Raw genomic sequence first — 24,000 nt, 5'->3', positions numbered from 1 at the left:
ATTTTTTTCTGCATTTAGAACATGTTGTTAAAATACCACCCGGAACGGCAATTTAGGCTCCAATCTTACAAATACTTGAGAACATATACAGACTTATTCCTGCATAAAAGGAAGCTTGTGACATCTATTCACGTGAATGAAATCGTACGCGTAGTTACATGTTTTCAGGATCAGACCTTTTCACTACAATTCTGGATGTCCGGTGCTGCCATGCAAGCCCATTTAAAACTTACGCTGCCAGACACAGACAGGGGTACACAATGGAGCCTGTGAACCCTGTGGCACTCACGCTTTGGGACACTTTTCTTGGTTCAAACAGTCTCGGCAAGGACAGGACCAAAGACTGTGGCCCCCAGAGCCACAGACCAACACATTTGGGAGCCCTGATACTGTGCAAGTCACGCAATGAGCTGTACTTTCTATGTCCACCCCTTAGCAGAGGACCAGGGGGGACATTGAATCCCCAAGCTTCAGTAGGAGGGGTGACAAAAATGTTGCTACCAAATGTATCAAAAGTGATCGGGCATTAGATGACAGAGATGAGGGTATATGGGAATGGACAATGGTTCTTTGTATCTCTAGTAAGTATGTCTGCTATGGTCTTCTGAGCTTCCCCCTTTGTTGTAGAACACAGGACAATTTTTTTGTCTCCATACACACAAAATAAATCATTATCCTACACTTTATCATCTGACAAATCAGTTAAAACTTGTCTGCATGGATGAAGGCTGCTTCTTCTACAATTACGGTAGAAATCTGCACTCTTACCTTGCTGAAGCTGATGTTCAGACATTGCCACTGTAGATTGGAATGATTTTTGAAAAGAAAATGTCTTTATTAAAATATTTGTATCTGCACAATAATAATAATTTTTCTTTCTTGGGTGAAATTGGATTTTGCAGAAGGTTCCTAGAGATCATGGATGATAAATTGACACCACCGCTATAATTCTTCCTTTGAATGTGAACACAGTGCCAAAAGGAAAGGAAACAGCTCAAGCAAAATCATTCTTACACTCTTCTGTGTTGTAAAATGTATGGGGAATAGCAAGAAGGTAAAAAGCATGTTCCACTTGTTATAAATCTAGTATTGCTCCTGTCTGAAAATGGTTAGCAAGAAATGTCTGTCATTCTTCTATCAGCAACAAATACTTTTTTTAAGAGCAAATGATGAAGAACACTGCAAGTCTAGTGAACAGACCAAGTTGGTATCACTAAAGTATTGCAAAGCCACCCAGGATACCAGAGCCTGGAACTGAACAGTCATCGGTGTGTACCTAAGAGCCAAGTTGATGTCCAAAATGTTTTTAAAGATCCCCTGTGCTGCATGGATGTCCAAAAGCAAGTTTGGTATCAGGAGAGTAAAGAAGATGGGTTGTAATAACAACAATAAAAAAATAATCTGGTGCAAATAGACCCCACGGTGTAGTAGTCTTCCCTGTGCAACAATCACCCTTCACTTCAATTTAGTGATGTTGCCTCATTACAATACAGCATACAAAGGGGGCAATATTAAGGCACACTATTTAAAGCTACAAGATCTGTGGTGCCAGATATAGCTGGTATGGAATCACTACTATAGATTAAAAATTAGGTAATTTCAACAGAGAATACTGAAAAATTAAAACTCTCCCAAAGGTGCACAAGTGTGTTATTTTTACAAAACTTAGCTGAACGCCACAATAAGCAATTGACGCTAAAGACTGACAACACATTTTATAGTGTGGACCCACCAACTTGTTACAAAAGCACAGTAATAACTGGTTGCAAGTTAATGACAGTCAAGAAAGATGAAAGAATTCAACTGGTTTAGGTAAGGGGAAAAAAAATGTTTTCATATGACAGCAGAATATAAAGAAAGTGAGAAAGAGATTTGTGCAGGGTACAGGACCTGCAGTGTAGAGGAAGCAACTTTCAGAATTGCACTGATGAAGAACAAATTCTGAAGAGGAATAAGCCAGTGTTATTGACTCAAGGAAGCCATCACAATTTCTGTTAACTCTTTTTTCTGTTAACTCTCTTTCTGTTCTCTGGTTCTGACTGGGGAAAAAATAAAGGATGATTTCTGTTGTGTGGAGCAGGTGATGTCAAGAATAGAAATCAGCTGGACAGCATCTGTGAGGAGTGATGATACAGTAAAGGAGGAACAATATTTTTTTTAAATTACACTCTGAAATGGATAGGAAATATGAACCAAATTTGGGAGCTCTAAGGCAAGCAGCAGAACTCCCCATTAGCCAAGAGATAATAAAAAACACAAATGATTTAATAGCTTGCTATTTACAGAATTACGGTACTTTTCCTTCTGAATGTACATTAACTAATTTGTCTTGAAAAATCTCTGTGGCTAAGTACTGTCTCCATTTCACATGTCAATGGTTTGTTCTAGGCTAGTGAAGAAGTAATTGGAAATGCTGGAACCACCACAAACTTGCACCCATTCTGACTCCTGTTTCGATATTCTGAACTAAAAATTGTCTTTGTACCATGTCAAACAAAGACATGAAAATAGGACTTGGAAAAAAAAGGAGCTCCCCTTCCAAACAAGAAAGGAGAATGCCACAAAGCAAAGGAGAGAGAGAGAGAGACACACAATATAATGCGATGAAAAAGTCAACTTTTAATATTGCGTGGGAGATAATGCAGGAAGAGAACTTTGAGTCAAAGATCCTTCCAAATCTGCGGATGGGAAGGATACATTTAAGAAAGAAAGGGCAGCTGAACTGTATTGAGAGTGTTTTTCTTGACGGGGAAGAGAACTTCTCCTACTGAAGCTTTAGGTTAAAGGAGAAAAAGAAAATTACCAGCCCACAGAAAGACTGGCCTGAAGGACCCATCGCAAGAGTTGAAAGAGATGCACATGCAGCACAAAAGCGGCAGTTGATGTAAAATACGATAACCTAGGTGACATATCATAGAAATTAGAGTTCTATTTTCTGTCACCTAATTTATTCCCATGCACCACCATGAAGGATTTTTCCTGGCGGTACAATTCTGGTCTGTACTGCCAGGCATACTCCATCACTAGTGCAAATGCAGCAGGTAAAAGTAGCAAATTTTTCCATTATTAAGAAGTATCCCTAAGATTATGTTTTCTAGGCTAGCTCTATGCCCAAGCCTATTTATTTCATTTTTCACTTATTTATTTTTATTTTTATACTTTACATTTTAGCCTTCTTTTTTTTTAAGCTCAGCTATATATATAACCTCCAAAGAGGTTAAAAATACCATCCCTGTTAAATCTGACTTGAAGAATAACAGCACACAAGGAGTAGTGTGGGTTAAAAGTTCAGATTTGGCAGGGAAATGTCACTCAGCTGAAGAGATGAGTATTTAACTGCTCTCTGGTGAAAATTGGTTTTGATTTGATCATGTTATGACAGTTCGCAAATCACACTTTGCACTAAGTGATATTTGGGTTAGGCTTTTTAACCAAACTTCGAAGGAAATAGAAGGCTGCATTGATTCTGAATGTCTAATTGAAAGAGCTAGTAAACATCAACATCTCCCAAATTGCTCAATAAATTACACAGTGCTCTGCAGGAGTCTCATCTGGGTGACTTGGTGTGGGGGAGATTTTTTGCACAGTTATCTAATGCCTTGGCACTCACATAGGTGTGCAATGAAAAGCAATGAAGCCAGAAGAACAGTGGGTTCATTGTAAAGGTTGCCTGTGAGAGGGTTGGGAAAAAGAGTGCCTAGCCAAACAGCTAGATATTAAGAATATACTGCTGTCGTCCTGAACTGCAACACTCTAAAAACTGCCGTATGATAGAAAATTTGAACTGTATGGCTAGGCACTGGAAAAAGAAAGCCAAAGTAGGATGTTGCAGGCATATCCTTAACACTGGTCACTGTACATGTGTTTTATGATTGCTTTTGATCATAAAAATATACTATTCCTTTTATCATTCAGTCTAATCCAAACATGAAACTGGTACCTTTTATCACAATCACAGCGAATGAGACAGTGTTTTGAACTAAGCTTTGTCCCTTACACTATGAATAGCATATCCTGTAAAGTGTCTTGGATAAGTACCATATATATCAGATTATATTCATGTAATAAAATTAACATGTTATGTGGCTTTGCACCTTTGAGCAACAGGTCTCCTTCACTATGTCCACTGCTTCATTTCCTCTGGGGCTTCTCTTAATGCTCTGACTTGCCCAATGTATTCAAACAGTAACTTAGTTAAGAAAAAAAATATGCCAAAAGGAATGTTTCTTCTTTCTTTCTCTCTATACATTAAATTTACCTCTATAACTACATTATTTTAAGGCCACATGACAGAATTACTCAGTTCTACCCCATGGACATGTTGGTGCAATGGTTTTATTTGTATGTTTCACTAAGAAGGTATATAATAATTTCTTTACAGTCGAGAATCCTGAGATTGAACTTTAAAAGCCTGACAACTTTGTACATGGAAAATTTTGATTCAGCAATATTTACACTTCATATTTATAAATTAGATTTTTTTTAAATTTTTTATTTATTTCACAGACACATGTACATGGTTTGCTGGCTGCTGAAGTAGCTGTATTACAAGCTAAAGGAGATGATAGATAGTTCAGTTTACATATACACATGCATACACTCATGCATAGAAGAGGGTGCATTCAATCACAAAACAGCTTGTATTTGAAGTAGGTATCACCATTTTACTTTACTATTAATTTTCTGCTGACTCTATGTAAATAAGGTAACTCTACGTGTGAAAAAGAATGCGCAGGAGTATCTTTTGACCACAGATTGTCTATGAGATTGTCTATGAGACATGCAAAAATAAGGATTTTAACATAAATATCATTCTAAGCTCCCATAACAGCTGCATTGAAAGTACTGTTTAGTGAAAGTGTGGTGGTGGCTTGACTGCTATGCTGAGGAGATTGAAGGAGTTACTTTCCTCAGTAAGGATCATTGAGAGTGTCACCGGTTAATTCCTGTTCTATGCTCCTCATTAGCATTACTCTCAAGTTTCTGGTTATCATATCCGAAATATTAAGACATAATAAGTACGAAGGTGCAGATAATTGGATATTAACCAGAACATACTTGACTGGGCAGGAGGTAGGGCCTTGCTTAAACTAATCCTGAAATGTATTAATCACCAATTAATGAATGGGTTTCAAATTCATTTTGTATTATAGAACACCTCTGAGTATCTAAGCTTTTTCTAATAAAATGAGTTGGAATAACAGGATAGGAATAGGAAACACTCCAATTTGAGGCTGGTTTGAATTAATTCCCAATAGCTTGTTGTTAAGTTCATTGAAAACAATAATCCTAGAGTGAGTGACTTTATGTATATTTTTTACATATATATATAAAACAGCACTTGCAGGTTCTATTTGCAGTTGCAAATGGCGATACAGGGGCTAAATTCAGAACAGAATTCAGTTCACTAGAGTACTGCTATAGCACTATCTATACTTCTTCAGAGCAAATATAGCTCATTAAGATGAGCAGCATAAAACGTGCATCAACTTTAGATGGATGTTGCCAATTAATGATTTTCAGTGTGGAGAAAGATATACACATATGCCAACTTCTGTAAAAGGCCTTCTTTCCAGCCCTGCACAAAATGTGGTCCACACCAGTCCACTCTGGTGATTTGGGCTCTTGGAAGGTGGAAGAAGAATGGTGAAAAGGCAGAGATTATGTTAAGATCCAGTTAGGAAGCCTGGCAGGGAGGGAGTGGGTGGGGAGAGTAAGCGAGGGTGTTAAGCTCAGAAGCTCCAGCTTTGAACAACCTTGGTGATTTTGCATTAAGCATGTACCCTTAACCAGCATTACTAACTAGCTTGGCATGGTTGTACTTTCCTCAGCTAAGAGGGCAATGCCACACAGTTGATCCCTCAGTAACAGAAGTTTTTGTTAACTGAGTGTATTTAAAATCCAGAAAGAAATGCAAAAAAACCCAGAAAAAACCCTTCAATTTTTCTTTTTTAATATAACATTCTTACATGTCCAGGATAATTTCTAAAGGAATACTTTAGCATTTTCATTATTTAAAATAGGTGCCCACTATCGCATCAGGAAAAAACCATCAGAGATCCTTATTGTTACTAATGAAAATTATAACAGACATGGCTGAAGTACTATTATTCCCCTTTCTCTCTTCTTGCTATCCTTAGTGTTATTTACATTGATGTGAATTGCAAGTAAACCAATATTATCCATCTCTCTGTTTTTTCCTTAATTTGTTGACTTTAATTTTACTAAGTCTTAAATAAGCGCTTACTGAAGATGAAGTAAGATATGCAAGCAAGTAGTCCTTTTATCAACAATTTTGCCACAGAAACACACAAACATTTCAATGGCTCTTCATTAGCAAACAAATCAACAAGTGATATTTTAATGCATGACTTTATTCCATCTCTGTGGGGACCGTAGTTGAGAGTGTGATGTACAGTACAGAGAAAGGAATCATCAGCCACAATGTCCCAGGGCTCTATCCATTGAGGACTTCTCAGCCTCTGCTTAAAGAGTGCATTTAATTGACTGATAGACAGTAGCTTCTTTGTTCACAGAAGACAGCGAAGTAATGGCAGCTTGAAAATCGTACCATCTACAGGATCTCCTGAGACTAGTAACAGGGGGATATGTGTCAGGAATAAATAAATAATCTAATTATTAAGCCACTTCCTGTCAAGTTAACTCCAATTTGTTGGCTTTTGAAGGCAACAAAACGAGGCATTTTTCCTCATTATGCTTCTCTTTTTATACCACTGGTAATCACAGGCGGATTAAAGGGTGCCTGATTGGTTTTTTTGTCAAGAAACTGAGAAGCAGCCAACAGTACAGAAAAACAGAGTTGGGGTTAGAAGAAATTTCATGCTTGTCTCCTTTCCAGCTCCCTAACAGCCCACACTGCTGCCCCATACAGTGCTGCCAGCTGTACAGCAAATGTGTGCCCCTCCAACGGCGGCGTACCAGGCCACAGGCTCCATCCTGAGAGCTGTGAGATACCTTGCAATCTTGGCAGGTAGCTACTGCTGTCATAGGCATAATTCTAAAGGTGACCTACGAAACCCCGTCAGCTCACCAAATGCAACAATACGAGCAGCTCAAGTTCGACACCCACTCTCCATATTGGCTTCTTTTGTTTCGCTTCCTGCGCTTACATCGGAGGGAGAAACCTCGGGATGAGCCCCCTTGAAGAATCGGAGGCTTCCCTGCTCGGAACAGGGGCGATTTAGAGAAGCAGTGGTGAAGCTGCCCTCGGTGCTGACAGCTAAACACGGCTATGGAAATGTGCTACGGCTACCGATAAAGCCTGTGATTCAAATGGTCAGCAGCAAAGAACAAAAGGGAAGGTTGACACCCTGCCATTAATTCAGCCCATGGTGTCTAAGTATTAACATACTCAGTATATCACTGCCATGGCTCGGAGGAGAATCTTATGGCAGGTAGAGGGAAGGGAACGACTTTGACACTGCCTGGAACTGCCTTTTGACAGTGTCCCCTTCGTTGAGTGCTATTCATACCACAGGCATTTATGCAGGAAACGTCTAAAGCTCCCCTGCATCTTGCGTCATTTCTTTACAGAATGAACTCCAGCCTGTACTGTGGGCATTTTTTTATTATTATTATTATTATTATTACTACTACTACTATTATTATTACTACTAATAATAAGACATTTTCATTCTATTTTCTTAAAATTTTTTCAGTCCACGGTTCAGCCCCACCACCACCCCTCCCCCCCACCCCAAAAAAGGGTTCATAGATGTCTGAAAACTGTGTCCTGGCTGAACCATTTGTGATCTTAAAAGCCTGGAGAGACTTTTCTGAAAGCTGTCTCAAAAAGCAAGCAGCCATTGCTGCTTCAAACCCCTGAAAGGAAGCACCAGCTCCAAGCAGAGCAGCTCAGTGGGGGAAAGCAGACTCCCAGGGACCAAGGGTGACAGTGATGGGGCACCCATAGCCCAAATAGGTAACGCCCAGAACCTGCAGCCCAGTGAATGGTGCTGCTCCAGTGTGTTTACAGCTGCCTTTGCTGTTTCCAAATACATCTTGAATTTTTTGTTAAATTGCGCAGATAATTAAAGCCTCTTCATATTTACAGTCTGCTTCATTGGTACCATGAATTCTGTTTTCAGTTACTGTCTGCAAATTCCCTCCCCGCACAATTTCATACTAAGCAATAACACTTCATTTTACATAAGTTTTATCTGATGTCCCCATACAGAGCTGCCAGCTGTACAGCAAATGTGCAGCTCTCAAACTGAGGCCTACTAGGCCACAGGCTCCATCCTGAGATCTGTAAGGCACCTTGCTGTCATTGGCAAGCGTTCCCTGCTATCGCCGCAACCATCGCTCCACACCACACACAACTTAAAATCATCTGATTATTAGAATTTGTGGTCCACACTCCATTTTATCCTTTATTTAATCTATCCCCAGATCACACATTTGTTTAAATGTTTTGGCTGGTTTACAAATCATGCAGCCATCTGCACAGTAGGTGTGACACCATTTTTTAGACAAAAGTTACATTACTAAACAACAAAGATAAAGTCATTTGAAATGCTTTGGTGTTTGTTATTCTGCCTGGTTTGCTTGGACCAACTCTAAGAAATAAATAGAATTATCTGTGTAAATCGATGAACATCTATGAAAAACAACACCCAGCAGAACGCAGAGCTTGCTCCATTACCTACGTTAATATCATGACAGCTGAGGAGAGATGACCTGGCCCACTTCTCATCTCTCCTGTACAGATGGCTATTAAAGAGAAAGTATCCCTTTTGTATGGTCCATGCAGAAACCCTTTATGGGCTTTTCAAATAAGCCAGCATTGCCCACAAGAGAGTAGCTTCATGTTAGTATTAAACAGCCCAGATTTTGCCTATTTTGTAACCTAGCTTCTCGTGAAATAAACCTACGTTTTCTCAGATTTAATTCCAAATGCTGGTTTTCCTGGGTATTTCAATTACATCTCCTCATTTTGCAGAGAAGGTGACCAAGTTTCCTCTAACTTTTTACTTGCCAGCTCTGCCTGTAAACAGGAGATTCCCAGGCATCCAAATGATTTCCTGATGCTAAGAGGGTATGATCCCTCTCTTCACTATAAATTGACAATTTCCATTTCTTACTACTTATAACCCAGTGAAAAAGGACCAACGAAAGGAAGTCTCTACCTCCTTTCTCCTCTAGTCTGTAGATCCATATATTTGGATTCTTTATCTCCAAATATCAGGTAAGAGGGACTTCACAACATCAGATTTACTGCAGAGTGATTAAACTGATGTTCTGAAGATGTATTACTTGAGGCCAACATGGTGCAACAAGTATTAGTTGCTCAGCACAGCTTTCTCCATAAGTGAAAGGAAAATCATGGGGTTTAATGACTTTAGGCATTAGATAAATAACAGAATGTGTGAATGCTGCATGCTATAACAATCAGACAGAAATTTTTTTGGGCTGATTGAGGTATTTCCTTTGTCTTGACATCAGTGATGTTGTCCACACGTACCGTAATGTACACTGCACAAATGTGAGGCAAATAAGATGACTTATTTTTATAGGTTTATTATGCAGGCAGTTAATACATGCATAATGCAAACATGCACATCTACACAACACTCAAGCATATATACATATTATACACTTATATCACTGTCACTGAAAAAAACAAAAATCATGACCTGCACTAAAATGTGTCTTCACATCTTCTAATGGTTACATACTACTTGCTATTCTACTTGCTATTGTAAAAGACAGCTGTAAAATTCCTTTGCACAGAAATTAAAATGTTAGGTCTCATTTTCTACATACTCTTCTTTTTTAAAATACAAAAATCCAGCATAGATTTGTTTACTTGGTATTTGATGAAGTATTTGCTGGTGTAAACTAGAATTTTTCTTGTCAGCTGCAGGATTGCTTCATCCTGTTTTCCCATTTCCTTTCAAACTTCAGTGCTTGGCACCTTTTTTTTCCTTTCCCTTCATTTCCTTCTCCTGCTCATACCTGCTACCTCGCTCAATGCTATATAACATCCTTCACTCAAAAACAAGCTCTCGCACCACCACAACATACTTCACGAAATCTGTTTTATACATGATAGTGAAAAGATTAAAGAAAGGAAAATCTGTTTACTTATCAGAAATTACCTATTTATTAACTGTCAAAAGTAGGGTTTCAAAAAGGTACTGAATCTTGATCATGACACCCTTCCCCTTCGCTCCCCAACTCTTCAGAGGGCTAGTGGTTCTTGCTATGACACTGGGACTTGCTTCCTTCATCGACAAAAGTAGCAGCAAACTACAAAGATTGTGGTTGTTTCCCCCCTTTATCATTCTCTTTGTCAGCCTGATCAGTCCTCAATGGTAAATGTGCTGCTCTGTTGTGCACAGCCAGCGGCTCGCAATTTGCTCACTATGTTTCATGAGACAGTTGTTTGTGGCTGTTTGGAACACATTTACCTCTTTGGGGATTTATGCGCTAGTTGCAATGCCAACCTCCATAGTGATAGAAATTTCTTTCTAACTAAAATAGATAATTAGAAGCTGGTAATTATTGGTCAAGAATTATCAGAGTGAAAAAAATTAAGCTTTTCATAAATAGTTCTTGGCAATGTCATCTCTTTACATTATCTCATGCCTAACAGCACTTTACTCAGAGCACTTACAAATTTACACTACTGCTGGTGAGCCTCATAATTTTATATGGAGTAATTCCTTTCCTGAGCTAAATGTGTCCGAGCTCCCCCCGTTCTGAGCCATGTTGCATGTGTGCAAAATCCTAGGCAACTGCTACAGCAACTGTTTAGTCTACTTACACTGAACTGCATCAGATACTACAGATGTAAAGGAATCACTCAAAGATGAAACAATGTTTAGCTTGTCTGTTTAAAATAACAGAGAAAATAATAGGACAAACAGTGGAGTTCGGCAAACAACACAAACAACAGCAGACTCTTTTTTTACTCTCTCAGGTCAAATGTCAACTGTAAACTATGTGATGAAAACAAAAGGATGCCAGAAAGCCTCTTTTCCACAGACACCCAGAAACAGAATTTTCTCAAAGAAAGCTGCTAAAAATGCTATGTATTCCACCCAGATGAAAAAGTAGAAGAAAGAAGGTGACTGAAGAATTACCTTTTATGCCAATACTTCCTAAACCCATATGAAACACACCTGGATTTATGTTTCCTCCTTTCCCACTCCAAAGCTGGAAATCGTTTTCCCCACAAATTTCAATACACACTCCAAAATCAAGGTCTTCATTCAGCAATCATTCTTACAAATTATCCAAACAAAGGTACATGCTTACATCTAGGTCCAAAATAATGCCAAAACACAGGGTCTATTTAAAAAAACCCATGGTTTGCCTTGCTTTCAGTCTGCTAGTGTCCTCTAGCCTAAGCCTGAATCAGTGTGTAGTTCAAGCAAACACAGGCATTGGTTGATGAAGCACAGTGTCTAGAAATGTGTGGACAGATCTGAAGTTTAGCTCACTTAAGCAAGGAATTTCACTTCTATGCTTCTTTGTCCTGATCCATTCAATGGAAAAGGCTTACTGCCCTGTCCCATCCCAAAGATTTTATGAAGACTCGATTAAAGGCTGCAGAGCAGTTTTAGAATGGAAAGTTCTAGAACTAATGAACATGTAGTTATTGGGGAAAGCTGCCCCTATGACATCTTTTGAATAGATAACTTGAATAATAATGAATGTAAATTGCATTGTTGTCAAAGATACTTAAGGTTACACTTCACTGGGTCATTGGCAGATTTTATTTTCCATTAGGTGGCATAATCCCTATTGTTGAATTGATTGAAATGTATAATAAAATCTGTAAAAATGCTATATACCCTCCTAACAAAGAAGAGTAAGAGGCTTTTCAAATAGCCTCTAATCCCTCTTCCCCTGCTAAATGTCTAGTTGAGATTATATTTGATTAGACAAAAACACACACATACACACAACCTAAAAATACCTACCCTCGGTGGAGCTATTTTAGCCAACAAAGTAATTCCAGTTGCCTTATTTAAAAGTCTGAGTTTCACACTGGGGTTTTATAAGCATAGCTTTGCCTCAGTGACCTTCCATAATGCAACTTCTCTCTGTGGATGTTAGCAACATGAACTCAGTTTACATCCCGGGATCATGTTCAAGGGGCACAGTAATTAGATGGGACGCCATCAAATTTTCTAGGCTCTCAAACTGCATCATGACAGTGGTAGCAACTGTTTCCCTCAGTGGGCTAAGCATTGTCTCTATTAGTAGTTCCTACTCATTTCAGAGTGAGTTTGGCAGATGACTTTCCACTTTCACGTTTGTCCCATGTCCCAGATGCCTCCCTTTTTCTGAGTTATGATTATGGAATCCTTCAGGTAAGAAGACACTACATCCATCAATAACCACAACACAGATAATGGGAACATTTTACTGTGAGAGGAAATAACAGTTCCTGACACAGTGCAATGATGTCTGTAAAGGCATTTATTGCCCCTACATTTGATCTAGGGATTATCACATTATCGGCTTTTAACTCTTCCCTTGCCACATTATCTTCCCCCTCCCTTGCCTGTAAACTCTTTTCTTTCTCTGCATCTTCCCAAAGCTTTCTTACTTTGCTTACCCCAGAGGATCAAAGACACTACATCCTATTCTGCCAATCTCCTACTAGGAAATCAGGGCAAGAAGACAGATTTTATCAGATACATGTAAAAAAGGGAGGGACTTTAGGAAACCATTTTTTTTTTTGTTTGGTTAATGTGCTGTGTCAACAAGTCAATATTCACTTCAGTGTTTCATTTAATATATTTTTCAATCTACATATTGATATGTATGCAGATAACTATAGGTATATATTATATATATTCACACAACTGTGTTGTGTGAATAAGCCTACCTACAAATACACACAAACTATGGTTAATTTTAAATAGTTTGATGTCACCACTTGAACCTTTCTCTCTAGACAGAACACGGTCTTGGAAAAGGGCCTGCGAACAATGATATAAATTAAAGAGGAGGGGGAGAGTAAAATTAGAAAGATAGCTAAGGAAAAATCCAATTAGTGGTGAGAAGACTAACAGAATTGGAGAACAGAAATTATTTTTCCCTGTGCTTCAATTCCGAGGTCACATTCAAAACTCTCCAGAATGCTGATAGTCCTTTCACTCCACCTCAACACAAAATCCCCTCGCATTTGCTTAATCGAGGCTACATCATTAGGAGCTGCACTGTTAAGTCTGGCAGTGCAGATAAGAATCTTCCACTGAACACGGATTACCACACGCATGACCGGCAAATCTCCCTGCATGTTTTGCAGGCTCCTTTATTTCACTGGGAAGATTTTATATTAAGCACGTTTAAATCTGTGTCACTATGGTTATGTCATGAAGTAATATCATGCATGATTAGATAGAACACAGACAAAACAATTAAATATTTTTTAGAAGGCTCTCTTTCTCATTCAACCTCTTTTAGCTTTTAGAAATAAAACATCAGCAGTTAATAGCTCAGTTTAAGAAAATATGTCTTTTCAGATCTGCAGGCTGAAGCCAGCTAAATGGATTTGTCCTGTTTCACTGACTCTCTCCTTGTTTCGCTCCTCCCATTCTGACCCTTTAATAAAACTCATCCAGAAAACAGAGGAAAAAAAATATGTCTGAGTATTTCATAAAGTAAGTGAGCTCCTATTCTGAAAATGTGAGGTACTTGGGAAGTGGGTGGCAAGCAAACACATCATCAATTCCATCCCTTATGCACAGTATCCATATTCCCGGTCACATTTCAGTATCACTGTATGCTACAATTAAGAACATGTTGAACACTGTAGTCAAATAAAACAGCAGAAATGGTGAGTGCTGTTGTTAGCAGTACCCTGCTTTTAAATTCCATGTTACTGACACAGATTGAATACTGTGAAGCAGTTCAAATTATCTCCTACCCAAAGACACAAAATATCAAATTGAGGCTTAACCCAACAGGTAAATAGCTTTGCTCCTTTACAAAACCAGTTTGTCATTTCCATTTATTCATTTTTATGAAAAATATATAAAATGCTCATGCTCTAAAGGTATATCAACTTAAATAAAGTACACAGAAAAACGGGTTCTTAAGTTTTGGCAGGTAACTATCTTTCACACTGCAGCCAAATTGCTAAGTATTCATGGAAGAAATTTGCATGTTACCTTGAAAGAAAAAAAAAGTTTAGCATCAAACTAAATATTTTTAAAATATAAAATGAAAAAAAAAAACCCAAGCAAATGATCTTCTGCTGGATATGTAATTATTGGTTTCTATACCATATTGTTTGGTCATTGCTTTGCGTGCTTTCCTGTTATAGTGAGAAAGCCAGCATAAGGAAAGCAGGAGTAAAAAATCAGTGGTATTCATCTCTGTTTTGAAAAGTGAAATTTGGAAAGGAGACTAAAAAAAAACCACAAGACAATCCTGGCAATGTTATCTTATTAGTGGGCAAATGATGTGCTTGATAAATTTAATTGGCTGATAGAACTCTTAGTGCTATTACTGAGTGGTTACCAAATTGAAAACATTATGGGTAAACCTAAGGGAATCAGCAAATAATAGGAAAATATGAATATCAAAGAAAAAACAGCTTTTGTTTTATTCCAATTTACAACTGTAACAGCTTTGTAAACATCAGGATTCAGGAATCCTAAAAGACTTTTTAAATGCTTGTACCTTAAAAAGTGGATTTCATTACTGTATACCACGATTCCTTATTTTTTCAAATAAATTATAGTATTTAATTGTATACAGATACACTCAGGATTTTTTTCCAGACTGCTCAAACATAACAAACAATACTATTTTATGGCCATTTGAATTATTTATGTTTCCTAATGACAAAAACTCACCAGTTTTGATTTTGGTACTGAGGTGCTTGAGAAGTACACAGTAGTGTCATTACCATAATAACATCTGAAATTAAAACCTGTCTAAAACTCTACGGAAAGCTAACAACCAGTTCATTAACCATTCCTGTTAGTTTGTTTTCAATAATGCAAAAATGATTAGAAGTTTAATTTGCTAATCACCTGTGTTTTGACTGGCAGTGGATATATAATTCTCTGCAGAAGTCTAAACTAGCCCTTGCAGAAAATAAAATATGCTAAGGCTTTATCAAGTCTAATAATATGAATAAAAAAATCAATCATGCCTAGGTTAATCATTGATGGATCCACAATTAATTTCTCCTTAACTCTGTTTAATTTTAGAGGCAATGGTGATCATGAGTAAGAGAAATGGCTATCTGTCTTTGAGAAGTTTTAGTGCTTCACTTACCAATCATGTGGTTTGCAACATGAACTTGGATATCCCATTCATTGTAGAAAACCATCTGACATTTGATGCACTGGTAGGTCTTCTTCTAAAGAAACAAGGGTAGATAAAATTTACTGAAACATACAATTGGAATAATTTCATTATAACTCAAAATACCGAGTTCACAGTGGTCATTTAAAGCTCTCCAGCAGTGTTTTCATTAAGGTTTCACTATTAATATTAAAATATAACACTCTGCAGGTTCTGTACTACCTTTTATCTGAGTTTTCTGAAACGTTGTAGAGGTATTTTTTTGTCAGTTTTCTAACTCCATAGACAGATCAGTATTGCTAGAACACCAAGGAAAGCAAAATACAATGAGGATATGGGGGATGTGAGCCAAACAACACTGAAATCAATGCGAATCCTTCATTTTATACCAGTGGATTAGACCCACTACAGGGCAGGGGAGAAGCCCAGGAAAGAACACAGAAATAAGAAATCTGCTTCCCTCTCATTTTCTGTAGGGCTGCAAAATCTGCTCTGCACCACACATTTTAAATGGTCCATCAGGTTGCCATTTTTCAAGGAGGAAAAAATCCCACCTCGTCTGGACAAACAGTTATTGTATCAGGGCAGCTGCTTAATATCTATTGGCAACACTATACTAAAACTGGGAAGCCTGACTGGAAATTAGCCAGAGAGCAACTCTTCTGGCCACATTAGATTGGGCTTGAATTACTTAACAATCATGGTGTATACAGATCAAATTTCATTATAAACCAGGAAATGCATTACTCTGCTCTCTTCAGTGCACAGGACAAGTTTTTCATTTCTGTTTTGGTGTCTTTTAAAGAAGATCTGTTCCTTCACTTTTCTACAAGGTATACTACTTGTCCAAGACATTTCAACATCCTAAAAATGTGATTGTATTTTCTCACATTATTTTCTTAACCTCAATTGGTCAAAGAGTTGATATTGGAAAGCAATGTTTTAAAAGTAAAAACTAAGAGTTTATTCAAATTAAGATTTTGGTTTTTTTTCATCATAAGACTAAAAATCCGCAGTTATCCAGGCATCTAATGAGATAAGTCAGATTCATAAAATTATTCAGCTGCATAATTGTAGTATCAAGGACTCAAGTCCTAAGGTAACAGTCCTGGAGAGCTCAATTGTTGTTTTGAAGCTGCAATGAAGTCAAGGTAAGCCCTGAACTGCCACATCAAGGCAGTAACTCAAGAGACACAGATCTTTCTGTACAGCCACAGGCACACTGCCTACATCAGCAAAAAGAAGAAAAAAAACCAGCAAAACACATATTTTTTAAAGAATGTAAAGTCACAAGAAACTGGCACAGATGTATTAAATTGTAGATTTCACATATATTAGCTGAGGAAAAAGTAGGGTTCACTGGATAATGCACATCAATAATACAGCCTCTCTTGTATTATATTTTGAACATATATATTTAAAATATATATATATTTAACTTGTGAAGAGTTTTATACAGCTGGCATTATAACTTATATTTTTAAAAAGGTGTTTGGGTTTTTTTTTACCTGACTCTAAACAGTAATAAAGGTTTGCTGAATTTTTTATGAGCATCTAATTTAGATGCCCTGTCCCAGACAGATAAAGTGCCCATCTATTAAGTATCTTTCTACTTCGAGCCTGTAGGCAAAAATATAAAGACTTTTCAAACATATGTTCTTTTGTCTTACCAAGTTAACTGAAATATTAGTGACTAATCAAAGTAAACTCTGAAATTAAGTGTTCCTGTGGGCTCCTCTTCACAAATCTCCCATTGCTTCTCATACACAGAGGCTATTTTAATTTTCTGATGACAATAAAATGTGCCACATATTTTCTTGGTGGAAACAATCAAAAGTGTATTTTTCTGTTCTTCATTTAAATTAACTTCAATTTTCTGAAATGTAACCAATTTAAATGACTATGCAGACAACAAAAATCAATGGGCACCCAGAAAACAAATCTGCTTTGACTTAGTTTTACAGTTAAGATTTTTAAAGCGACCTGTTTTAAAATATACAACACTTTTTTGTTCTTCTGACAATACCGGGAACATTGGTAGAAAATCAGATTCAGTCTAAGGATTTCCTATCATATGTTGGTAAATTTAACCTTAGTGCACTACATCTAGATCTATCAAAGACCTCTAAATAATGACAGTCATGATCAACAATTTATTATGCTAAGCTCTTTACAAGATGCTTTTTGATGCTGACATACAGAACAACAATAAATAACAATCACTCTCCCTTTTTTTAAAACATTGTTTCCCTTTAGAACTAGTTAGAAAATATTTCTTACTCCCTGATGACTGCCACTATGTGTTGTTTATTAGCATACCGCTAGCATTATTCCTGATATGTGACTTTGTTGAAAAACAAAGAAACATAAATGTAATGGCTGGTCTTTTCTCTTGTTAGTAAAGCAATGCAGAGTGCATGTCAAGAATTGTTGGCAAAATTACGACTGATGTACATAAAGACAACACATACAAAGGTTGGGGTTTTTTTTGAAGTCTAATGCCAAAAAATAAAGTGATTTGACAACAGCAAAAAACTAATAATTTACTAGCACTTACTAGCCTCTTCAAAATGATCTGACATATTTGCAGAATCACACATGGAGGTTTTCTTTTTATCATGAAGGGAAGAATGTTCTTGTGACTGCTGCTTGATCAAGCACTAGTTCTTTTTTGTTTTCAAATATATTCTGAAATGTTGACATCAACTTTTATTAGCTCAACACACACTCATCTCAAAGTGTCTAAACTTGCGCATGGTTAAGTTTTTATTTTAAAAGCAAACTCAGTAAATTCCATTTACTCCTAGATTTTCAAAGTGATCAAACCCAGTCATTTTCACACCATGTTGAACAAAACCCACATACTTATTTCCATATGTTTTGCATTCTAAGGAAGTCCTTTTTCACTGCAAGTTACATATTAGTCTCACAAGCTTTGTCAGAACCACAGAACTTGTAAGTGTTCACAGGAGTTCCTGGGTCCTGCTGTGCTTCATGGCTGGTCCCAATTCTCTACTGAGGTGAGATCCAGGGGGAGACTCAGCCCCTCCTCACACTGTGTTCCCACAGTGTGAAACTTGGGAGAACAAGACAGAAATGAGCCCTTGGTACTGCAGCTCCATGCCCCTTGCCTGGATAGCCAGGAAAGAAGCCTTGTGTAACACTTGTTTCAGCACTTGTGTAACACACCACAGAAATAAAATTGGAGTGTGACTCAAGGAGGCATTTGAATTTCTCTTGAGTGTCTCCAGCCTTCTGTGATGCAAGATAGCTCTACAGAAAAAGAAGCACAGGGCTGTGACAGCCATCCTTGCCTTGACTTGCTGCAGTTGTTTGCAACGAGAAACTCTTGCTGAGCTCCCTTGCCCCTCTGACCAAGCTGCCAGCCTATGGAGGACTCAGCAGGACAGGCCCTGCTGCTCCAGCTCATAGCCCTGAGTACCTCAGCTCCACACAACAATGAAGGGTGGACAGCTGAGGGCACTTACACCCTAACCTGCCATGAGTGCATTTCCCAGAGGACACGTGAGCCTCCTGAAGGGACAGAATAATGACAATATTGTCATTCGTCCCTACAAACACAGAAACAAGCCAATACACACTTCCCGTAAGAGAGTACTCTCATGTCAGCAAAGATGGGCCACAGAAGACTCTTACCAATGCATTTCCATATGGATTCAGACAGGACCATTTTAGTAACCAGAGATGCCACAATGTGTTCTAAATTGTATTGTCTTGCATAATTCTCAGAGATTTGTTCCAGAGGCGAGACACACATGGGATTAAGAGAGTGGTTTAACTTTGTCCTTTTATTTATTATTATTATTATTATTATTATTATCACCTCATCTTTTAATAAAAACTCTTCAATAAACAAGCCCACAATCCTTTCCTGAACTCTCTCCTATCAAGAACCTAAGTGCCAATTTGTCTCCTACATGCTGAGTGTAAATCTGAGGCCCAAGTCATTGCTGGGGCCATTCAAAATCATTGTAGAAGAGTAACTGCTTGGACAAGGGTCTCACAAGAGCATCAGGTGACTGTTGCACTCCTGTTTGCTTACTTTTCTCTTTTCAGAACCAATTTGAAGCCTTCCAGTAAGAACCAAGGCTTCTCTGTGACTTCATTTAAAAGTTTTGGATTGGACCTTCAATCCATGCAGAGCATATGTATGTGTCTCTCTAACCTTTTGAATAATTAATGTCACCTAGACCTTTAATTATTACGTTCATCCTCACTTATCACTTTGGAGTTTTCCAAATTTCTTTTCCATAGGAGTGCCCAGAGTGTCCATGTCATGTCAAATGAGACTTTGCTGCTTTTATAAATGGCACAGGAATATGGGCTTTCAACTGGTACTTCAATTCTGTGCACAGAATTTTATTTTCTTTGTTTTTATAAACAAAGTAAACCAACTAATAACCACTCTACTAGAGGATTTACAGTTCTATTCAAAAGTGCTTCAAAAGTACGTAGAACATACTTCTGTGTAGACTTCTGTGCCCTGTGACTGTCTGAGGTATTGATACATTCTTTTTTTTCTATTCCCTAGCCTCATTATATTACTTGAAAATGAACTACTTATTAGCTCATGCTCCACCTCCTTGTCAAAATCATTCAGTATTTTATCACCTAACTATTTTTTTCTGACATTTCCCCAGTTTTGTACTATCAGGGAACTTCATCAGTTTACTACTTATTCTTTCTTCCAGATTACTGATATAACGCATAAGTTCAACAAAATTGGTGCAAATAATGATTCTTAAGGCTTTCCATTCTTTACACCCCTCCAAACTAACATGCTTTAATTCACAAGACTCCTATGCTTTCCATACCCAAGATAGTGTTTCTTTTCTTTTTTAATCAAACAAAGTATCTCTCCCTATGCTGTACTTATTCACCCAATAGATTAGTCTTTTGTGCTGTACTGTTTCAAAAGCTTTGCTAAAATCCTAGTAAATCATGTTTATAGGCTTCTTTGTCAGCAGTTGTGGCTGGTCTCTCAAAATACTCTTTATTGAAAATTTTAAGCATGATCCTTCCCTCTGTGAATCTTTGCCCTCTATCCTTCATTTAATCCAAACTTTCTAGGTGTTCTTCTATCATGTCTTTGATTAGCCTTCCTCTAATGTTCCTCACTGTTTAAATCAAGCTCGCAAACCAGTAATTTCATGCATAAGCCTTACATTCCCTGTTAAGTGTCTGCTTAGTAGCCTTTTCCCAGGCTGTTGATGCTTCATCTTAAAGATTGTAAATTTATCTGCTTAATGTTTCTTTTTATCTTCAGCTCCTTTCACTGAGAATTTTGGAATGGATATTTTTCTGTGTTTGTAAGCCATTTATTGTATGTTATATTCCATTATATTACCCCTAATCCATACTTCATTCTTCTCCATGGGGAGGACATGCCACAAGCTCCACAACGAAGCATTTTTTACCAGTACTGGTTTTCTTGATTACATATGCCATTTCTGGATCTCCTGTATCCATGCCCCTTTTAATTGAATACTTATTCCTTATACGAAATTACCAAAATCTCTCTTAGAGCTTCTAATGCCCTGCATTTTCAGTCCTAGCCTTGCAGGCATCCTTAGTTTGTTCTGTACTCCTTCCACACCTCTCTTCCATGCACTACCAAAAATGGTTTTGACGTGTACCTGCTACCATACCAATAAGCTCCTGTTTACATCTAGTTACATTATTTATCTTTGTCACACCAGTAAAAGGGACTTTCAAGGCTTTTCCCCCTCAGCTTTAGCACAGACTGAGTGTATGGATCAATGACACAGATGAGACAACCTGCTGTTGGCAAAAAAGAGTGATACCACACCTCCCACATTCTCTAATTCTTCTCTCCCATACCAGTCATTCACTTACTGTTCCCCTCATATAAATCCAGGGTGGAGTTAATTGTACCTGTTAAACCAACAGAACAGTAACCTGCCAAGAGAAGGTGAACAGCTTCCAACAAATCATACGAAAAAAACATGTCAAAACTTGCACACTAACTACAGCAACTTGCCAGTGCTAACTCCTAATCCTGCCAGTTGATTTTTTATATCATTATTTTACTAAGCATTAGCAGTGTGCTTGGGCCTGCATGAGCCACAAGAGCAACCACGGTCCTAGCTTTGTCCATTTAGCCATTTTTCATCATAGTTCAGATTAATTTTGACAGTACCTTAATTGAGGATTTATTTTCTATCTTCCTGGATGCTTATTTTGTCAACCTTAAGCTCTTAAAAAACTAAGCATATGTTAGCCAGTTTCACTGCATAGTTAGCTATTTATCTTGCTTATGGGGCACTGTCACTTTGCATTTTTTTTGAACTGACTAATTGCTAACTCTTCTAATTGCTCACACAACACCCTTTAATTAGTATTTCCTGATTGCTTTTGAAAACATGTTCATGGAGACTACATGAAGACTTTTCTGTTCTGTATTTGTTTACCAGGGCTTTAAGTATAACGGGTCTGAGAGTACATGCCTAGAGAAAGAATACAATCAATCCCATAAGGTAAGCAAAATGAAAAATGGAGAGAAACATTTTTTTTCTCATTTTTTTCATTATGGTTACTTATTGCATTCATACCCAAAATACATTGAGTTAGAAATACAAATGTTCATGCTAGCAGTCCTTCCTTCTCTACTCTGCTTGAATTCATTGTCTGCTGTGTTGTCTTTCACCTTTACATTCTGGATTCTGCATTTCCTCACATCTGTCTTCAACATATCTTAGTTACAAACCTTTCCTTCCCCTGGCTGACGAAGTGCATTAGCTTGCAATGTCCCACATCCCCACACAGAAAGAAACACATCTTGCCACATTTAAAAACTGCATCTCTTCCCTTTGGGCTCTCTAATCCTTTAACTCTCTCTAGGTCTTTCAAACTCAGTACTGAAGTGAGGTACTTGTCAGAAAAGTAACCCTAAAACCTGGCAGTACATGGCTGTATATTTATTTTCTCTCAATTACTTCATATCAGGTTTACAAAGTTTATGAAAACAAACAGCTTTAACTACTGTGAATTTGATTTGGGATCTAAAATAAAAAAAAACAACTTCTTTCTGTCTTTCTATCTGAGGTTCTGATCCTGGGTGAAACTGAGTCTCTGACCTCTGCACACCTATGTGCTGAGCAGTGCTCAGGAATTTGGGGCTGACTGTGTCAGCTACTGAACTTTCTGTCCGTGTCCCCACCTCTTTCTGTTTCCTTACATTGCATTTAAAACCAAAGGCAACTGCCAACCTGAGACCATCTGAAGCCATAGAGCTGCTAACCCATCAAGAGGCATCCTAACACTCAGCATCTGTGTCAGAGCCTCTGTGTGGCTGTGGACATTAAGGAGGAACTATGATCAACACTTCACTGAAATTCTGAAAATGACGTGGCATCAAAGCACAGGCAGCGGAGCTTGGCTTGGCAGGCCTGAGATGTGAAAAGCTGATATTCTGCAGAAGCTGATAGACTTTTTCCTTTTTAAAGTTGCTTTTTCTGCTTTGTTTTTAAAAAAAAGCATACTGAGACAGACTGTCATTCAATAAAGCCACTACTTTCTTCATCAACAATCAGCAACAGATGTAGCCCAATAAAATTAATAGTTTGCAAGTACGCACAAGAGAATACACTTGTCTCTTTTCTCCATCACAAATTTTGTAAAAGCTCTCTGGATTTTAACAGAAAGGCAAAATCAGGAGCTTTTTATATACCTTTTTTTTTTTTTAACTTAAACACTACAACAGCTTTTCTCCTACTCTATGGAAATTTAATGCTGATTAATTTCACTTTCTGAAGTGTGACTCAGGACCCTCCCCCTGCCCTTAATTGTCCACTTTCAACTCAACCTGAATTCTGCACTATTACTTACCAAGATAATTTAACCCTACAGAATAGAACTTGTGCTCAGAAATATGCAACATTAATATTAATGTACAAACAGAAATATATTACTCATACATAATATATAAGAAATTAATTTTCATTGAAGTATCAGGAGAAGGATTAAACCCCTTAGATCCTTCTCATGCAATTAGCTCTGCACTTCGGGAAGTCAATGGGACTTCACAAATGAAGGTTTCACATGATAACGCTGGCAAGACCGGGGTTTTACAAAGGCTTGCCTACACTCAAAATATGCCATAAACGGAGTCCTACAATCATACTGCTGTAATTTTAGTACTACCCGGTATGGATGCTCTTAGGCCACATCAATGTTAACAAATATACTGGTAGCATCTGAGCTGGCACACAGCTGCTGACATTGCAATGGTGCTTGACTGCATGCCCAGTTGAAAAACCTCTGGTGGGGCAGCACAGCTGCCCAGGGAAGTGGTGTACCAGCAAAATAAGCACTCTGCTCAGCCACTCTTCAACACTCTCCACAATGATTCATAAAAGAGTTTGGCAAAATAAACACCTGAAGAAAGTACCAAGGTCAGTGTTTACAGAGCCATAGTGCCGTCTACTCTCTTATACGGATCTGAATCATGGGTCATCTACCGCCACCACCTGTGTCTCCTAGAACGCTTCCATCAACGCTGTCTCTGCACAGTCCTAAACATCCACTGGTCCGATTATGTGACCAACACATCTGTTCTTGAACAAGCAGCAGTCACAAGTATTGAGGCCATGTTGCTGAGAACACAGCTGTGTTGGGCAGGGCACGTCTCAAGGATGAAGGACCACCGCCTCCCTAAGA

General features: G+C 37.9%; 1 protein-coding gene across 2 annotated transcripts in view; it reads right to left on the bottom strand.

Annotated features, from left to right (window-relative positions):
- The window catches only part of ZNF521 (zinc finger protein 521), a 212,602-nt gene that overhangs the window by 101,597 nt on the left and 87,005 nt on the right, over nt 1-24,000 (bottom strand). For both annotated transcript variants that reach the window (XM_029959431.1, XM_029959432.1), the window contains exon 5: nt 15,271-15,355. In XM_029959431.1, coding sequence (XP_029815291.1) covers nt 15,271-15,355 — 85 coding nt within the window. The remainder of the gene's footprint in view (nt 1-15,270; nt 15,356-24,000) is intronic.

The sequence above is a fragment of the Manacus vitellinus genome, unplaced genomic scaffold (assembly GCF_001715985.3).
Source record: "Manacus vitellinus isolate BGI_N305 unplaced genomic scaffold, ASM171598v3 scaffold_1_pilon, whole genome shotgun sequence".
NCBI classification, from domain to species: domain Eukaryota; kingdom Metazoa; phylum Chordata; class Aves; order Passeriformes; family Pipridae; genus Manacus; species Manacus vitellinus.
The sequence above is the reverse complement of the archived record's forward strand: the minus strand, read 5'-3'. Positions and strand labels throughout refer to the sequence as shown.